The sequence below is a fragment of the Vanessa tameamea genome, chromosome 20, assembly GCF_037043105.1.
Source record: "Vanessa tameamea isolate UH-Manoa-2023 chromosome 20, ilVanTame1 primary haplotype, whole genome shotgun sequence".
NCBI lineage: Eukaryota > Metazoa > Arthropoda > Insecta > Lepidoptera > Nymphalidae > Vanessa > Vanessa tameamea.
The window spans coordinates 2087259-2108922 of NC_087328.1; the positions used below are offsets into that span (position 1 = coordinate 2087259).

The following is a 21664-nucleotide window of genomic DNA, read 5'->3' on the forward strand; positions in this document are numbered from 1 at the left end:
ATATAACCAAGATTTTATGTTCGTTATGCCTGTTACACTAGCTCACTCATCCTTCAAACCGGACCACAATAATACTAAGCGTTGCTGTTGAGTGTTAGAATTTGCGCTTTTTGAAACTGGCTTTAAAAAAAACCAGTTATTTCCGATATTAAATTAAACATTGTTATTTTTTCTAATCAACAATTGATAGTTTAAATATTTCCAATTTTCCTATAAATAAGCTATGGTTGTATTATATATTTAAATTGATGAAATCGTTTGATAATATTAATTAGTAAGGAATACTAAAAGCTCTGTCACATCGAGAAGCACTAATGTGTTCAGCCACAGAGCTAGATCCAGTTTCAAAAGTTTTGTCTTAAACTTAGACGTCTCTTAGTGCTGCTATAGACTTCTGATATGTTAATGATCTTTGCTAACATGCATTACACGTATGCTTTAACAAGAATCTGAAGTTATTTAAACTTATTTTAATATCAGATCTTATGAATATTGAAATTTAATAAAGAAATTATAAAATCCAAGTACATATTTAGAGTAAATATAGCGTATTACGTAAGTATTTTAAGTTGGCTTATCTGAAGCTAGGTCGCGCGAGTAGATAAAAAAAGAAAATTACGATAATCGATACGAACTATTTATAGCATGTCTAATCTAAGTAACTTTCTTTATTTAAACCAAGTGATATTTACACAATATGCTGTGTTCATATCGAGAAGGGAATTTTTAAATATTAAATGCATATTTAAAAATTGTAACTATTTTTAGAAACCAATAAAAAAAAATCACCTCGAAGCTCATTTTTTTGGTACAATAAAATGTACGCGCAGCCATTTTGCCAGTACTTTGTTACAGTGTTGTTCCATATAGGCCGTATAGTAGGGTTTAAACCCCAAGTTTGGTCGATGAAAAGTTATTGGGTTTTCTATTGAAAGAATAGAACAGCCAGCCAGCCAGTAACAGCCCGGTGTCTGGAAGTCGGATGTATATACACTCCCGTACCTCGGAAATCACGTGAAAGCCGTTCGTCCTGCGCCTGAAGTGCGTCTTTCCAGTAGGGTCGAACTTGCCGTCCGATTGGCTTTGAGACTGAGGGAACAAAGACTGTGTTTGCTCACACACTTTTGCACTATAATATCTCCTGCGTAGTTGACTGGTCTCCCTTGAGATTGCCAGAAATTGGTGAAGACGACATCATCATCATCTCTTATTATTTGATTTGTAAAATTGTTTTATTGTTTCATCGATAGTCGTGTTAGAGTTCATAAAATTTGAAGTACCAAAAATTTTCTTGGCTTTTATGATTATGCACTCTAAAGCAGCCATTCTAAGGTGGATATTAGGCAATGCGTGCTCGAATATTCATCCTGAACAGGGTGAATAGATAAAAAATATGATAGTTCTTTGGACTATTTACCCAAGTTCAGTCGAAGACAGTATAATACGATTATCTATGAAATAAAATTATCATTCTTTATTGCAAACAGTAATTCATAAACAAAAATCTATATTAATATTATAAATGCGATAGTAACTATACATCTGTCTGTCTGTTAATCTCATGGCCAAATCAGTGAATCGAATTTGATTAAATTTGATATGAAGCAACGTTGGACGTCAAGAGATGACATACAGGGTACTTCTTAAAACTAAAACCTGACAATTAACCCCTAAAACGCAAATCCGCGGGATACATCTAGCTATATATAAGCACTCTACTAGTTATCATTGTTAGTAGTTTGACAAACTCTTTTTGGAGTAAAGCTCCTTTGGATATGATGAGTGAAATTTCGAGGCAGAATTTGAATACAACATTTATAATACAAAAATTATCACTTCAATCCGACAAGAGAATAATTTCAACGCATTTGGCTGCACGTTACACGTTTCTGACAAACAATTCATTTGTTTTTGGAGAATATATTCTTTTATTCTAATATTTAAATCAGAGTTCTATATTTAAATTGTAGTCAAATATACCGTTTTTGTTGCAGATAGCCTGCTGAGCGGGTAGGATGCAGCGGCATGCACCTCATCGTGCTGCTAATGGCGCTGCTCTCGAGGGCGGTCGCCCCCCACTTACACGTAACGAGTGAGCGTTAGCTTCCAATTTAGCTTAAACTCTTTATATATTTTGCATAAATTATCTAATGGATGGTTCACATATCACATTCAAATAACTTTGGATACACTTATGCCATACTATATATTATAAAATGGATCAAATGCCATATAACTTCACTAAAGGAATCCCAAAGGGAGTAATAAAATTGTATCGGCAAATTATACACTCAAGATAGCTGTCTAAAACTATTCAAGACTTATTATATTCAATCTTCCAACCCTCATATGACCGACAACTATTTTAACGGATTTCTGTTACCATTAATATTCATATCATAATCCTCCCGTTGTTTCAGCGCCGGCCTCTGACTCAACATATCTGGGGACGAGTACAATGCCACCGACGGTATTCAGTGTGCCAATTTCGCCTCGTCGAGTGTCGGTCAGACGAGGCAAGGCGGATTCCCCGATGTTGAATTACATATTTGACTCATACGCCACTAGCAATAAGCACTTTCATGACAAGTAAGTATGTTTTCATGTGTACACACATATAAACTTTGTTACTTCAATGACAATGGATTTGATAGGGCTATGACATTTAAATAACTTTGTCAATACAAATCTCACATTTGAAGTTTCCCTTCTCCATCTTTACGAGTATTTTTGTATATATGTCTGTTGCAAAACACAATTAAATTAAGCAAGATTGAACTCCAAGGGAGGCTACTTTTTTTATTCCTGACACCAGACGACTAAGTCCGAAAACGCAGGTGAAGCCTGGGGTGTACCAAGATTTAAAAAAAAATCTAGAACGAGTCCACTCTCCAGGAACCAACAAATACACTCCCTGTAGATAGAAATGACTTACCGAAGATACGCCTTATTTATCTACAATTGATAAATACAATAATATTTTCATTTCAAATGGCGTGAAGGAGACTCAATGAGTTTTCACCTATAAAGTCAAACCTCATTGAAAAACCTTTAATAACGAGGTTTTATTTGTATACAAAACCTCTTTTGTCAAACTGCAATATGATAAAATAAAAAAAATGAAATCGACTTCGAATAATATTCGTACCTACTGAGAAAATAAAATAAAAATTCAAGCACATCTCTATTCTTCTAGAGCCTAGATAAAAGGTAGTAATGTCCAAGGTTCAAATCCAAAGTCGGGCCGATAAAAAATTATTGGTTTTTTCAGTCGAAAAATTCTCAGTTAGTCAGGTGTCAGTCAGGAATTGTGTACATTCCAGAGTCCAGACAAACCAGGCGGAAAGTATGTAGAGCAGTTAGATTTGCCGTCTCATTAATTTGAGAGTGCACCTGTACTTACGCACACACTGGTGCGCACTGCGCAAATCCTATAATATGTCCTGCGCATTAGTCTCTAGTACGTTACATCTTAAGCAATAATTGCGGGTTTAAACTTAGGCAAGTACCATTTAATTTTCAAGTACTTAATTTGTGTTTACAATTCATCTCGTGCGCGGTGGTAAAGGAAAACATCGTGAGGAAACCTACATGTGTCTAATTTCAACGAAATTTTACCACCATTCTGAATCCACTAACCCGCATTGGAGTAGCGTAGTGGAATACGCTTCTAACATTCTGCTCAAAGGAAGAGGAGGCTTTAGCCCAGCACTGGGATGTTTACGGGCTGTACGTATTGTACATGTTGTAAAAAGTACATTTGCGCAAAAAGCTTTTCATTCTCTTTGACATTTTATTCACGACAAAATAAAATATATGTCAGGAATTGAATATAGCAACAATATATTTAAATTTTGTAATCATATACAAACTATTTTATTGTCTATCTCGTTGGTGAAGTAGCTAGCATGTAAATATGCAAATCCTGAGGTACTGGGATGAACCCCGGTTCGGACCAATCAAAATGTATTGAATTCCACTGTTATGAATTTCATATTAGCATCCCGAAGATTAAAGTTTGTGTGCTTGGTACTTGTTAGTATTATTCTGTGCCTTGGAAAGGACGTTAAGCCGTTGGACTTTACGTCCTTTCAGTTCTATTAGGTCATAGTAGCAAAATAATAGAAGGTGCACCTGTGTTGTAGCACACACATTTGAGAACTATTATCAATATATTCCTAATATTAGTACTGACTAGAGGCCCCTAGGTAGGTCAAAAATTAGAATTAATAGTAATAAATACTAGTAATAAGTAATATTCATGGAAAATTGAATAGTTATAAGTCTTTCTCCAATTTCAATATAATTATGGCATATCTTCGATACGTAGTAAAATACGAAATTATAAATAACATTGCACTGTGGTAATAATATATTAATAGGAAGTTAGTAAAGAATAAAACGGCCCCGAGACGTGCATATCCTAGAAGATCAATTTGGCCTCGATGGTCATGACGAAAATTAGTCAAAAGTTAATAATCACAATAATGATATACTTTGAGATTGTGTGGCTTTCACAAACAATAAACGAAAACACTTAAGAAAGCAATACCTTACAACTTTGAAAAACGACGTCATTAGGGCAGTATATTTTTTACATCTCACTTAGATACAAATTCTATAGAAACAGACCATACCTGCCGGTAACTTAAACTGTCAAAACAACCAACAAGTAATAAAAATACGTCAACTGCGAGTCGGTCTCGCTTGGTAAAGGTTCTGTACTATTACGTTCCCATGGGGATTTATAGACCTAACTCTATTTATAAGCCCAAGTCTACACTTATATGTAAAACAACTAATATACCAGGAGCACTATAGTACTCGCATAAGTAAAAAAAATAATTCTATGATTTTATATTAAAAATTCTAAAATAGACTTTCAAGTTTTTGGTGTGCTCTCTGACAATCTTTAGAAATCTATATTTCGTAACAAATAGCTACGTCACATCTTTAATATTTTACGTTATATTGGGTGCTGATCTTTTCATTCGAAGGCGCGCCCCTCTACTCTAAATTATCGCTATGAATTAGTATTAGTGACGCTCCAGCTGACAAGTCTTAATTTTTTTTTTTTTTTTAAACTTAATGAGCGTGAACCGAATTTACTAATTAAACGTGAGAATAAAAACATCATGTAGGAGTATAATTAAACCTCTTGTCTGTATAGTAATTATTATTTCTAATTATTTTTGTTAAGAACACCTGCAAAAATTCGTTACTGAATTCTAGGGTTTACTGATGGAATACGCTTTTAGGATTAAACCAGTTTCCTCTATTTTACATATATTTTGTATTCTGCACTAAAAATACATATATATAATTATTGATACATAATTATATTCAGGGTAAATTCGGAGAAAACAGTCTGTCAGATGGAAAGAGATAGAAGTGTCCGTTTTTCATTGGATATACGAAACCCTAAAAAAGTCCGTTATGATTTGCTATGTTTAGAAATAGGGAGGCTAACCAACACAAATATTTGATTACGTAAACGAAAATTAAATATCTATTGCGTGAAATCGTAAAAAAATATTTGTATTTTCAATGAAAGTAAGATAATATTCTGAATAATTTAAAATTTGCTTTCTATACAGGCTAAATTATTTACATATTTTATAACTTTATGTTTAATGATATCGGTATTAAAAACTTTTTTATTTTTCTTATTTTTGGTCTGTAATGTAATTTAGTATTTTGCCTTTAATCACATCAGTATAATTAAATAAATATCACTGTAACTTCCTCAACTCAATTTTGGAAATGATAAACACTTCCTGGTACTCTGTGCAAGTCCATCTGGCTGAGTACCATCGACTAATTATTCTATCATAACAATAAAATCATTGATATTATTGTTCGGTTCGAAGGGCGAGTGAGTCAGTGTTATTACAAGATAAAGGCGCACAATTCTTAGTTCCTCAGGTTATAATAATATTAATGAAGCTTTAATTTTCCGTATTAGTTATATATAACAGTTTCATCGTTTATATGTTAGTATTTTAGTATGTTGTTTTTTTTAAATATGTTAGTATATTTATTTATTTATTATATTTTAGTCTTTTTTTTCTCTCATGAATATTTTCTATTCTATGTAAGTAATATAATGCCGCCTTTTGCGGTAAAAACCCTCCTCCAAATGTTGTTAGCCATGTTGCTATCTCTGTCTGTCGCCACTCTCGTCCAAAGCGCTTCAGCTACATCTGCAATGCCATCACTCCATCTTTTGAATGGTCTGCCTTGTTTTCTCTTTTTGTAAATCGGAGACAAATTTGTCACAGTTTTCGACCATCTTCCGTCTGTTGTTCGATTATGGCCGGCCCGTTTCCACTTAAGTGTCAATGTCTGTTTGACTGCATCTTTGGCCTTTGTCTTATTCTGATTTATGAGCTTCTTATCTTATCTTTTAACTCATGTAACTTCTTTCTATGCTCCTTTGGTACAAGTTTATTTTATTTAGATAGGATTTTTTGAGCGGCCAGGTTTGGTATGTATATGTGAAACAGGGTATTAGGCATATGTCCATGGCTTTAGTTTTGAGTTTTGTTGGTATATTTCCTTTAAATACTTCCTTCATTGACCAGTATTTGTTCCATCTAATTTTTATTCTTCGTTCTGTTTCTTTCTCTGTGCATGATGTGAATGAAATTATATGGCCAAGATATACATAATCCTCTACGCATTCTATCGGCATTGGCGATATCGAATTCCTCAGGCTATGAAGATATATACTTGTAACACCAAAACTTCAACTTAATAGAAGTACTTTTTCTTGATATTCGTCGAAAGACGATAGTTTATTATAATAAATTTACGTCTTCCGAGGGCGGCCTTTATAATTTAAACACTATATTAACTATCAAACAGTTTATTTCTTTTATTACGTAATTAAATCACTTTTATTTGAATACAAAATTCAAAGCTAATGTTTGCTTCGAGCAGCACAAAGACGACCTAACTTCATTATATCATTGAAGCCGTTTTTATACTCTTTATTTTAATTTGAAAAATGTGAGTAAATAAAGCTATATTTACAACTTATATAAAAAATAAAATAACAAATAAGGCATATCATATTGTACAAGATTATACAAATGATAGAAATGCTTGGTGTTAATATTCGTTGACGGTCATACTGGGTACATAAATAGAATCATAAACTATAACTCCTCCTTCGCATCGTTTTTGATTGAAAAATAATAACGACTGAGTCTCTTGCGAGTTATTCTCGGTCGAATCTACCTTCCAAACGGGTGGTTTCTTGATATTAAAATTGTCCTTGTAAAATGACGATTCAAAGGCGTCTGTAAAATCCACTTGAATTAAATTGTTTTTGATTTTGGTGGGTGGTGCATTTAAGATTTAAATAATGGCAAATAATTCAATGATAATATTTGTAGTGTGGGCGACGGTAACCAAATACCACCAGGCTCCCCATTTCCTAGGAACTTTCCTTGTCTACCTATTTTAAATTATAAAAAAAATACTTTGTAACAAATTTTTTTAACTACAAATATATACAGGAACATGATTGGTATATTTTAATGATATAAAAATAAATTCATTCTCTGCTCTATAGTAGGTCTGTCCGTGTAACGTAAAACCCGATATTAAATCATTCGCTTTTCAACTCACAATTCCATCGACTATGTCGCTGTGTAAAATCGTTCGTTTACTAAACTAAATATAGTTGTTGCTTTTATATATTTTATATCTTAAAACAATGGAACGTTCTAAATTTAAACTTTCCGTTAATAAAACATTCGATAAATAAAAATTGAGTATCAAAAAAGAATATGTACGTGAAAGAATATGTCCTTCTAGGGAAAGGTATGCTAAGAAGATTAATCAACCACCCTGATAAAAAAAAAAATATTATATAATGTTTAAGAGCATAGTTTGTCAGCGTGGGAATTTATTTTAGAACACACACATAGGTACTTTCCAATAATACACTTGCATTGTGCAGTGTATCGTACGCACCCCCTAGACAATTAGTTGCTTGTTTTCGTTGCAACGAATAAATTAAATTTTCATTGCGCGTTTATAACGTAGGATTTATAAAAATACATTTATTTATGCGTAATGTATTAGCTATAAGGATGTCACTCGCAAACACAATTATAAATTATTTGTTAGCATAGGGTGCGGTCAGAGTGCATTAAGATGCCTCATATACATTATGATTTTTATTGATTCTACTGCTCTCCTCTAACTAAATAATTATTTTCTGGATATTTTAAGGTTGGTAGGTATAACGAATTAGGGCGTTAAGACACATTAAATAATCACTTACTTAAATTTTATAAATAAAAATAATGAAGGTAAATATTAATCGTTTTTTTTTAAATTAACTAAAGACATAAATCTTCTTGGTTAAACAAGTCAATTAAAATTATTTTATATTACACAAAAATCAGGGGGGCGGCCCGCTGACGGTATCTGGTCATGAAAGGTACTAACTAAGTATAGCATCAGTACAAAATGGAATGTATATCAACCGTTTTTGCTTAGGACTATGCACTTAATTAAGCATTTAAATAATTAGGAATTAAGCAGACGAACTAAACGACATGAGTTTGGGTATGAGTTGGCGTTTGTTTTAAATTTCGTATTAAGAGAAAAAAATAAACAGGATAGTGCAAAAATTACATTACATTCAGGTTCATTCGGGTATTCACTATGTTCATCCTTATAATTTTGTACTTTTAATTCGACATTAGGGGAAAAACCCTTCGTACACTTTTCAGATTTTATTTTTTTACGATGTGATTAATTGTCGTATTTACCTAGTTTATGTGCTTAAGTGTAACAAATATATTATAGTTTGTTACAAAAATGTCCAAAATTCTTATGACAAAAGGTTAAAGGGTTATAGGCTTAAAATAATTGTACGAATGTACCCCACGTATTGGTATGGTAGGGGTACGTTCGTACAGTAAATGCGGTAAATTCGTACGCCATGGGGTAGATTCATACAGGGTAATTAAAAAGCCAATTAAAATCGTTCAATTTTTATTAATTATTACAAAAATATTTATTTATCAAAGAACTAACTTAATAATATGTGACTTGACTAAGAATAGTCGATAAATCTTGAAAAGTAAAAATTAACAATTGCATCCCACGACACTCGCGCCCCACCCTTATGCTAACTTGTCTATGTGTGCGTAGACGATTCGCGAAATTATAAGACTCGGCTCGAAATAAAAACTGACGTGCTCCCACCTTGAGATCTGGGGAGGGACTGAAAATTTATTGACAGCGATGTCGAATAATAAGTCAAAACCGTCAAATGATTTTCTCCATACTAAAAAGTATGGACGACGAATGCCAAAAAGTAAGCAATATTTAAATAAAAAATACTATAATATTATGTGATATAATAGAAATTTAACACGGTGAACTTATTATTTACACTTTTGTGTCCCCATTTAACCAAAAATACATGTATAAACTAGCAGCTAAATAGCTTAAAAAACGTTAATAGAAAAGGTCGATTTCAGTGTTTGGAGTGATGTTGACGATGAATTTACTGAGTTATTTATACAAATTTTATAAATATCATGCGGTGAAACTTGAGATCTATCTATTAAGATACTGAATGTTTTTTTTCATCCATAATCAATGCTCCAGTTTTAAGATATTTCGAAAACAGTAAGCGCTATTTAGGCGTTCCGCAAGGACTGTCCTCTTAATACTTCAAACTAGCCGATGAACCCGCGACTTCAAGCAATTTAAATTCAGTTTAAAACGAAAATTGTTCTGAACTTCTATAAAATGTCTTTGGTCAAACCACCCTTGGGGATCAAGCTTGCCTATTATAAAATTACTTGATTTTTTTTTGTATCTCTATTGTCATCTCTTTGTGATTTATTGGTTATTCATTAAAATATTAAATTATCGCTGCGCATTAGTACGAGTGACGCTCATGCTGACAAGTCTTAGTGTGCGTGAGACTAATGTTCGTATAAAGATAGTAAAATACAAATTACATTATATTTGTTAAAGCACGCTGATAAATTTAACGTGGGCGCGCCTTCGTAAGTGAACAGATTTATATTGTGTATAAATGCCATCGATTACATAGAATCCTAATTACGATTGGTCGTTGATGAAAATTATGATATTTTTTTTATATTGTTAGGGTGGCTTTTTTGCTAAAGGTAGGCAGTATATCTGGAAATGGGTCACTTGAAGATAATAAGTCACCACAACACAAATTCATTGGTCCTGTAAGAAATATAAAATATTTCTGACCTCGCCAATTCGCTTCCAACCTTGGGAACTAAGATATTACCCTTGCGTGTTACATAGACGCACCCTTCAAACCCAAATATCGTAATCCGCAGGCATTCCATCGTTTACTTTGTAAGGCTTTGTGCTTGCTCGTCTGCATACAAACTATATCCATTATTTTATCACTTAACAGCATTATTTAAGACTATTTAAACATAGTTCAGGCTTATTTTAAATTTACTTTTATTGTAAAAATAAGAATTTCAAACTATAGTTGTAATGTATGTTAGGAAAAAGGGCTTCTTTAAAGTATAATTACGAGTAATTCCAGCAAATACTAACTCATGAGCTCCATTTTACGCTCTAATAGCGAACAATTTCAAACACCCTGCGGACTAGTAGAAGATATATTTACCTTTTCATCTTGTATATTTTTTTCTTATATACCTAAAATCAAACGGGAAGATTTTTCTTTTAAAGCGCTTTTTATTTATTCATTTACATATATTTAACCTAAACCATAACATATTCAATTTTATAGTAAAACTTTATATAAGAACGGAATTTATTGTTCTAAGAACTGTTGCATAAACTGTTTTTCCTTTACCAGCAATTTCCCTTTAAGATTTCCCTAGGTTTTCTTTAAACGTCTATAAAGTTAATACCTACAAATTTAGGAAATATATTTGTAAAAACTCAGTGGTGTTTGACCGAATTCGAAATGGTGATGTTCGTTTGAGATCCAAACGTTCTATCAACTGGGACAGACAAAGCTAGTTTTTATGTGTGTTAATTTACGTACATTTTTAAAAATATTTTTTAATGGAGCTCATGGTGGTAAATGGTGGACATTGGTACCGTGATAAATTGTAATTATTCCTTACGTTTCCAATGCGCCATTATCTTGGGGAACGAACTTATTATGTTCCTTATGTCTGTACACTGGCTCACTCACCTTTCAAACCGGATAACAGCAACGCTAAAGACTGCTGATTGGCCGTAGAATATCTGATGAGTTAGTAATACCTACCCAGACGGGCTTGCATAAAGCCCTAAGAACGATTTTTTTTTTTTATATTTGGAATTGTAGGGAAATTATAACGTACTTTCTTAAATTCCAAAATTGGTATTTTATTTGGGTTTAAACCAGCAGAAAAAAACTTTTTGGTACTGTTGGTTTATAGTGTGTACGCAAACATAAGTACATTATATATTCTTTCACGCTCATAATCCGATGAGACAGAAATCTGATACGCCCATTCATGAGATTGATTCTCTATCAGGTGCAGCACGGCTTACACTCCATAATAATATATAAACTACAATTAAATGACTATAATGTAAATAATACTTTAAACCTACCTACATAAATATGATTGAAATCTCTTATATCTTGCTCTATATAATATTACTCTTTTGGAACGAAGTTCTTTAACGCGGCTTACAGTAGAGTGAACTGGCAGAAATAGTCACATAAGGAATAAGCGTTATGTCCCCTTCAAGCTACCTTTCCCTCTCATTCGCTTTACCTCTGTCTCTTTCTATCATAAATGTTTCTACGTAAAATTATTTTAATTTATTTTTGTTATTTTTTTAGTTCACGCGGGTTTTTTAAGAACAATTTTATTTCTTCTACATTGTTAATTTATTTAATTGTGTCTGTTGTTTACACAATATAATATAGAAGAAGCAACTTTGATCCAACCGGGTATCCCATGACACATGTGCAAAATTAAATTTATAATATCTATAGTATAATCGACTATTCAGTAAAACATATAAATAAAATATGACGGACATTTATTAACTCATTTTTTTATATATATATTTAAAATAATACGTTATTAATTAATTATGATCGCTGTATAATTTCTCACAGAGTAGAACTTAAGTCATTGCAATCCTTGGGTATCGTAAGAGATATGCATATTCTCCGAGTCATTTCTTTGTTGAGCGCATCGATCAATACTATCAGCGCTTAGCACCTCCAAGCCGCATGGTAGAACATAGACTAATCCACTAGCAAATCTAAAAAGGATTGGCGTCAGACAAATACTAGAAATTGAATATAGATTCGAACTTTGGAACTACGAAAATATTCTCACAATTGAGATTTCATTCCCTTGGTCGAAATCAATTTCCGCTATGAAAAGATAAACATACTTCATGCATATTTACACGAAGAAAATAGCTTTTGTTGTCGTACGGATTTTGAAATACTATTTATATTTGTAATACTAGATACTGGCAACGTTTTAGTCCACGGAAATTTAACTTACAAAAGATTTTTATTGCAGTGATAACTTATTATAGGATGGTAAACCGCTTCGTTACGTAACGCGTTACTTCACTAGTTTATCTGGCTTCTCTTTCCGCATACGGCAGCGAAAAATTACTATATTAAAAAGTTCATCTTAGATTAGTTTAAGTTATCACTCTTGTCGGGCGTCCCGAGACGAACATTTAGTTTTTTTTTAATTTTTTTATTATTAGATTATTATTTAATTCAATAGCTCTAAATTCTGAATCGCGCTGGCTAAATATTTCCATAATACTACTATATAAAATATATTCATACTAATATATGTTCCATAAGACCTAAGTCTTACGTCAATAATAATGGCACTTACATATTATAATGTGTGTATTTCAAAGCGACATGTTTATCTAACCTAAACGTATACAAATATACTTGTTTCTCGGTTCGATTTGAAGATCGAAGGGTGAAACTCTACAACTCAACATTTTTATACCTGAAGTATTATGAAAACAATGTAAGTGCTTTCCAACGTTAATATTACTTCAAAAAATTGGAGTAGTTTTAAAATATTGCTTTGGACTCTGTATACACAGTAGGTAATATAAAAAAAGCTTTGTCGGTCTACTGGCTATATAAGGCCGAAGATCCCTACAGGTCGTCGACCGAAATCGATCAGGAGGACATCACCAGGAAACATCTAGCATGGGCGATTCAGAATCTTGAGCTCTTGAATTAGCGCCATCTATCGGTACATTAGCGGTGCCAGGTTATAGCATACGCCTGAATATACCGTAATTTCAGAATCATACAAAATCATTTCTTAGTGAGCATTGGTATTATAAAACGAAGATTACTTCCTCGTATAAAGATTCCACTTATCCATGTTCACAATTTTCACACAGTCAGTCAGAAAACAAATGCCATACACGAGTGTAAAATAGATAGATAAAATGGTGACAAAGTGAATTTGAATGCATTCATACAAGGCGTTGAAGACGAAAACACGAATGTGTTAAAATAATAATCCTTTGAAGTAACTTTCATAAGAAGCTGCTATATTGTAGTTCAGAACTCGAATTCGCTAACAAAAGTTTTACGCAAACGAGAATTGAAACTTACCGTAATTATATTTTAACATAAAAGATTTTCAACGAACAGCTTTCGTGTTTTGTTCCAAATTTTAAAATAACAGAAAACATCATACTTATAACTATGTTAGATTATATTATGGTGTTCGGACCTTGTACGAAAAGTCAAAGTTTTTATTTTTTAATTTTTGTTGTATAATGAGATGTAAGCAAATGTCTTAATACGATTTTTAGAAGTTTTTTTGGAACGAAGTTCTTTTACGCGTCATACAGTAGAGTTTCCCTCTCTCTCTTTATATTTTTTTCTATAATATAGAGTTTTATGTAATATTTATTTGAACTAATTCTTTTTTATTGTTTTAATTCATCAAAAAAAAAATCTTGTCATTGAATTATTCTCTAACGTTAATTTATTACATATAAAAGCAACCGGGTCGGTCCATTCGTATTTCCAACGACTCCTCTCCTCTTCAAATTGAAAGTGTGTGCTCTTGCCTTCGAAAGCACATGAAGTTGTTTATTCTGAATCTGAATTTTTCTGGTCGTTTCGTATCTGCCGACTTATCAGATATTGAAAGTGTTGTGTTTGCAAACACTCGTGCAAATATTACGTATTTTCCTCATGTGATGATTTCTGTCAATTCACTCTATGTGATCCGCGTAAAATACCGTTTTTCCAAAAAATTAGTATTGTTGTGTTCCGGTTTAAACAGCGATTAAGCCCGTGCAATTACAGCCACACGGAACAAAATATCATAGGTTCTAAGATTGGTGCCATAATGGCTATTTCAGAGGTGCCTAATATTTCTTCCAGTGCCAATGTCTATGGATGGTGATGACCACTTACCCTATAACCTTATAAGGTAGCCCATTTGCCAGGCAGTCAATCGATTATCTAAAAAAAGGGTACTTGTTAGCGTATCTTTGAAGTGATAACTTATTATGGGAGGGTAAACCGCTTCGTTACGTAACGCGTTACGGCGCTAGTCTGTCTGGCTTCCCTTTCTCTTACGCATTCAGCAGCGGTAGGTAGGCTCTTCCTCTCTCACTATAACCCACAGCACTAACCGTATTTCGGACAGTTTAAGTTATCACTTCTGACGGGATGAGACACACAATTTTTTTTTAAGTCTTTAGCACACAGCTTACATACGTTTGTGATACTTTCGGTAGCGTTATTTCTATTTCGAAAATAATATTTGTACAAACTACATAAGTTTTCAAAATTGACTAGAGTAATATATTGTTTATTCAATACTAAAAGTTACAAAACTTTTACCTTTAAGTAGCCGTAAAGTGTTCAAAGTTAGTTGTGTATTTATTGCGTTACCGTTTCTCATGGAATTATGTAAAGCCGCTGTCAGACTTGCTGTAGTAAGCGATGAGCGGATATCTGGTGCGCACGTGCAATCTTATATTTCTAACGTTCCGATTTCCACCGATATTGAAAATTGTTTTTTTTAATTTCAATATTTCGACCAACGTTCTTATGTCAAAGTTGTTTATTTTTTGTCTTCAAATTTTTTGATTTACGTAGAACGAAAATAATAAAGGACGCTTTATATTCGACGCCTATTTAAATATATGATTTCGATATAACTAATTTAAGTCATATTGGTAGGCCGACTGGCAAATGGGCCACTTGATGGTAAATCGAAGTCACTACTCAGAGATATTAGTACTGTAATTAATTTTAATCATTCCTCACAACACCAACATGTATCAACATTGGGCCTGTGATTAAACTGGCTCACAAACACAACAATAAGTGTTTGGTGGTAGAACACATGATGAGTAGGTAGGTCTTAACCCAGGCTTGCACAAATCCCTGCAACCAAGTAAATTAAACTAATGATATTGAAATCTATTAATAATGATTATGTTCAAGGTCAAGTATAACTTTCTGATATTTCACGATAATTCTGCGATGTGTTTCGAGATTGTTCTACGGACGGCTTAAAACGCTTGTAAGAGCAACTAATAATCATTTGTCCTAGTCCCAGCCACTCGTCGTATGCCTAGTTTTGCTGTTTTCCAGTTTGAAGGATGAGTAAGCCAGTGAAAATATAGGCACAAGCGAAATAACATTTTAGTTCCCAAGATTTTTGGCGCATTGGTGATGTTAGGTCCGGTCCTTATTATTCTTTGTTGGAAGATAATCATATGTCTTACAGTGTCGTTCAAAGTCTACGGGTGATAATGACCAGATCAGGTAGCCCATTTGCCAGCCCAAGTAACTCTATGATAAATAAAATACCCTCAACAACATTTTAGCGCAACGTGCAATTCTTTTTCGTTATTAGTTCTTTTATAATATTACATTACGCGAGAACCACGCGTTCCGTAAATGTACTCTTGTGAAGTAAAGTCTAGTCCACACTGAAAAAAAACCGGATGTTTTATTTTTGAATTAATGTAACAATCTGTATTACTATTATAAATTCTGTATTACTTTCACAGCCAAACCACTAAACTGATTTTGATGAAACTTGGTGTGAATTAAGCTTGTGCCCTAAAAAATATTAAAAAACATTGAGTTATGAAAGCATATAAAAAAAGTAATTCATAAAATCGATTAATTTAACTTTCTATGTAAAAAGTAATCAAATAAATGATATATTATATTTTTTCAAATTGAAATCCAAATTACTATGCGTTTGAAAGCTATCACATTTAAAAAAAAAACATTTTATACAATTTTTTACGAGTATTAACTTATTTCAATTAAATATTTCGTTATTATATTCACGTCTACTATTTTTGCATTTGAAAAGCTATGTAATACATGTTAAATTCATGAAAGTAACAAAAAAATATGTTCTCATATTAAAATATTTTCTCCCTTAACAGTTGAATTATACAGTCGTCTCTTTATTACAAACTAAAAGAATTTTTCTTCGAGACGACAAACAAGGCCACATTTAATTCAATTTTTGTTTTTGCAATTTAATTAAAGTTCATATACTTGGTGGGATTTATGCAAGTCCGTCTGGGTGGGTACTACCCACTCATCACATATTCCACCCCAAAACAACTATACTCATAATTATTGTTGTGTTACTTACCAAATTTCAACAATATAGTTGTTATAGTTTCGGAAAAAAGTGGCTGCGACATACGGACGGACAAACAGACTGACGATTCTATTAGGGTTCCCTTTTTTGTCATTTGGTTACGGAACCCTAAAAAGAAGATCCGAGATTGATATGGTACATTAATCTTAACCGAAGCAACATTATGATTTGATTGTGCTGAACTATTTGTGTTTATAATTATATCGTTCTCAGATCTAAAGGATAACATCTTGAAGAAACCAATATTTGTCAGGTGAAACTCTAACATGTATCCATCAAGCTGCATTAGAGAACGTTTTCGTGAAATAAGTTCCAAACTTTCCCGGATAAATTTGTCCAATCGTTGGACATTTGTTGGCTTATACTTTGGCCAACAAATAAAATATCTACATAAATAAAAATTTCGAATAAAGTACCAAGTAAGAATAAGTAATTATTAATTGAAATTCCTGAAATTCTACTTCAAATATTAACTCCGACAAAATAAATGGAAATGTTTGGAAACACACCGTAAAGTAAGCGACTCCACGATTATTAGTCACGCTAGTCAGTAATTAAAAGTTAAACTATACGAGTACACTATTGAACCTTGAAAATTTTTGCTATTTCCAGAATTTATACGAACTTAAAGAATATTTTTAAAGTATTTCACAGTATTGAAAATTAATGCAAATTCATAACGTTACGGTAATGTTATTTTTTTATGAGTTCCAGGATTAATGTACTTCGTTCAATTTTATATAAAAATTTGTATTCGCTTAACGGTATAACTTTGCTCTAACTAAATACAAATCAATTTAAATCATGTTTAATATATGTTAGAATTCGCATTTATTGTTCAATCAGACCTGTAATCGTCCGTCGAGCCCGAGCCTAAAACAGCTATTTTTTTTTCAAAAATATTATTTTTATGAATAATAATATTTATGGATTAGTTTAGTCCTAATATCCTTTTTACGATAAAACATTATTTCTAAAGGAAAAGACTAGTTAAGGTATTTATTAAATCTGACAAAGGTCGTACCTTAATTGACTACCTCATTGGTCAAAAGAGTAAATTATAAGGCTGCAGATCCCGATGTCATTGGATCAAGTTTCAAGCTATTTATCTGACGACAAATTCTCATTGTCAGCCCTAACTCTAGAAATGTGAAAAAGACACTCCTACTCGTAGTGTTTACACTCCCGTGCCTCGTCAAGCACGTACATTCGTTGAATTTTCCGCCTTAACTTTTCCCCGTTGCGTCAGGAGGCAAGTCCAAAGTAACTGGAAAATCTCTTGTGACACCATACAGTTGGACTTATTATCTGGCCCTTTAAAATCATATATAGTCAATCAAATTATTAATAGCAGTTGGTTGAATTGTTAATTAGTAGGAGTTCAACGATACTGTCACATTTTGAAGGGATAACTTCTTATGGAAGGGTGAACGTTAAAGGCGTCGTATAGCTTCGTTACGTAACGCGTTACGGCACCAGTCTGTCTGGCTTCTATTTGTTTTACGCATACGGCAGTGATTAGATTAATTTAAGTTATCACTTCTGTCTCGAGACGCTTACGTTTTTTTTTTTTTGTAGAGGATAGACTTTAATCATTTCAGTTACTGCAGTAGAGATAAGACTATTCGAGAAAAAACAATTCTTTAAACGTAAATAGCGTCGCTGAGTTTCAAGTTTTTTTAACATTGTTTTTTTAATTGTACTTTCCAATTATGTCGCGACAATAATTCAACACGCTAAGTAAAATACGGATTATCCATTGATTTTAAAATAATTATATTCAACGACATATATAAATTATTGTATTTTTAGTTTCCATGATGGTTATTGCTGCAAAATGAATTCTAAAATTCTAAAATAAAATTAGTTTATATAAACTGCCTTTGAGTTAAATATATTTAAACGTTTAATAATAATTACTCACACGATGTCTACCAAGAGGCAAGAGAGTTTGAGAGACTTAGCATACGTAAATATTCTAATATTTAAGTAATATTTGCTAGTCAGGCACAAGTGTCACAGACGGGATGACCACTTAGAATTGAGTCGCTCGCCTGCCGTTCCAATATCCATTAGAACCACTGTAGTAAGACTGATGTTAATGAGACAGCATTAATTCATCATTTGCAATTAAAATATCCGGAGTCTTTACTCTGGATATTCAAAGACTTTTATGTTAAGACCTACTTACTTTTTACCGATAATAATTAATTATTCCTGGAAAGAGTTTATACTAACTCTGTTGTATTTTAATAAAATTGTAAAAGAATATCTGCATGCACAAAGGTATATTATAATTAGTGAGTTCATGGATAATAGAAAACCTTGGGAATGAAATGATTGCCTCTTTGTTACTTTTTTATAATATAGAAAATTGTAAGCCTTTACAAAAAACCTTCCGGTATTTTTCTCAGGTCAGAGTAATTACATTTCCGAATGGTTTTTTACTCTGAATAACTTTGACTACCAATAAGTATGTGTAATGCTTCTGCATTGAATGAATTGACTAGAATTCAAATTTAGAATTTGTTCATGCAATCACATTCTATTTTTGATGAACATAATTATGATAATAATACAAAATATCATATGATATTTCATGTATTCAATCTATACCTACAAAATGGCGGGCGCTATGTATGAATCAATATAGTTTAATGCGCAGAAGATATGAACCTTGCAGAAGTTACCAAGGTCAAATTCTAGCTAGTAGAAGAGTTTTCAAGTACTTAATGCAGCCTTAAAAAACTACCAGTATCAGTTTGTGTCGTATGATATTTTACCACACACATATCCAATCAACAATAGAGCTGTAGCTTGGAATAAACATAAGAATAAGTCCTCACCAGGCTGGGTCACGTTAAATTGTTAACTAGCATTATATTCTGACGCATATTCATAATTTAAATTACGACGGAAATTGAGTTATATTTTTGAACGTAAAGTAATCAAAGTTGCTTTGACAACAGCGTGTTGTGACTTAAAATATACTTTGATATTACAAAATATAATGTTTGTATACATTGTTGCAGGTTTAAAGCGCCATCGTTTGAAGGCGACTTGAATTCAGACGCTTCTATAGATGCGGACACAGGTGCAACTGTTTTATTTGATTGCAAAGTATCCTCATTGAGAGATAAAACGGTTAGTGTGATAAAGTATAATGTATAATATATTAATGTTTGCAAGTAATACCATGTCACAGCAAAATGTAATGCCTTCTACTTCATTGTTCGCTTTTGCTATTATTCGATACAAAGTTGACATCTTGTTCGTTTTGTTAATCTCATAAACTTAAGAATTTAGTATTTTGTATCACTCTGTATTGAGTTCATTTGTATTATTTGTTTGATAATTTTGTAAACTTGATCGTTACGGAATCGTAGTTTGTGTCTCTTAATGACCTTGAAAGTTATCCGTTGCGTCAAAAATATTTGAAATCGTTATCATTTCTATATAAATTTCTATCATTATTTTTAAAGCTTGCTTACGTTCTACATATATCATGTAGAAAGTTAAATAAATGGATTGTATGAATTATTCATCTTTTATTTTTATATATTTCCATGGCTCACTGTGTATAATCTTTTTTAAATATGATCCAAAATAAAAATAAAAATTTCAAACATTTTTACAAAATTTTCTTTCATAAGAATAGTTCTTTATTGTGAACGTTTTTACTATTACGATATAACGGATAAAAAACATCACGCTTCCTGTAATATTAATATTATGAGCCGAAATACAATATGAAGTGGCTCAATAAATTATATTATAAAACATATTATGATTCTTCTTGTATAATAGTATAGATAATATTTTTTTTAATATTTGTTCTTAGGTATCCTGGCTCAGAGTGTCTGATGGTGATAATCTGGAATTGCTTACAGTAGACTTGGAAACTCACACAGCTGACTCGAGGTAATATTTATTTTATATAACAAATAGCGTAATAGTTTCAATGGAACTTTAGTCCTTTTTATTGTATTAAGAACCTTTGTTAATTAGTTGTACAAGGAACTTTACCGATCCTAGAAAAGGAAGAATCGTAAAAGATTATATTAATAATTAATATACAAGTAGCTATACTTTCACATTATATAAAAGATATAGACTCTGACGTCATAGTTTCATAATTATGTATTTGTATATATTTTTATGAAATTATTTTTGTATATTTTTCCTCTTTCTACGAACACTTTGTATTTAATTAATTACTTTAATTTATTTATCATAAGTCATCAAGCAATAAAAAACGCACTTTTTAAAAATTGACCATAGAACCTTCCTGTTTTTCAAGTCGGTTAAAAAACCAAATTAGTTTGTCTCCAGACGAACTAAGTGGCTAAACTGAGTTCCCAGTTAGTTTACGACATCGTACAGTTAAGCTCATCTCAACTTACCCATTCAGGTACAAAGTAGACGTGGCAGGTGAAGCTTGGAAGCTTACGCTGTCAGATGCCAAAGTGCAGGACTCCGGTATGTACGGGTGCCACGTGTCCACCCACCCTCCAATGCTGAAACGATTTCAGCTAGAAGTTCATCGTAAGTAAATATATTTTATCTAAACTACATTCTATCTGGTATTTGATAAAATTATCTTACACTAACGAGCCTAGTGGTTAGAACGTGTGCGTATTAACCGATGATTGGGGGTTCAAACCCAGACAAGCACCACTAAATTTTCATGTGCTTAATTTGTGTTTATAATTCATCTCGTGCTCGGCGGTGAAGGAAAACATTGTGAGGAAACCTGCATGTGTCTAATTTCAACGAAATTCTGCCACATGTGTATCCACTAACCCGCATTGGAACAGCGTGGTGGAATATGCTCCAAACCTTCTCCTCGAAGGGAGAGGAGGCCTTAGCCCTTAGGGAAATTTACAGGCTGTTAATGAATATAATGTAATGTAACGATTATGATGGTAAGTACCCTTAATTATAATACAAAATAGCGTTATTTTAAGCCTTTGAAATTTTTTGAAGGAGTGTTCAATTTAAAG

The 21664-nt window shown here is 32.4% G+C and overlaps 1 protein-coding gene across 1 annotated transcript in view; it reads left to right on the plus strand.

The window, feature by feature from the left end:
- LOC113403835 (hemicentin-1-like) overlaps positions 1–21664 on the plus strand; it is a 101637-nt gene that overhangs the window by 48922 nt on the left and 31051 nt on the right. The window contains exons 2-6 of the mRNA XM_026644452.2: positions 1995–2092; positions 2421–2589; positions 19694–19805; positions 20503–20582; positions 21073–21206. Coding sequence (XP_026500237.2) covers positions 2026–2092; positions 2421–2589; positions 19694–19805; positions 20503–20582; positions 21073–21206 — 562 coding nt within the window. The 5' untranslated portion in view covers positions 1995–2025. The remainder of the gene's footprint in view (positions 1–1994; positions 2093–2420; positions 2590–19693; positions 19806–20502; positions 20583–21072; positions 21207–21664) is intronic.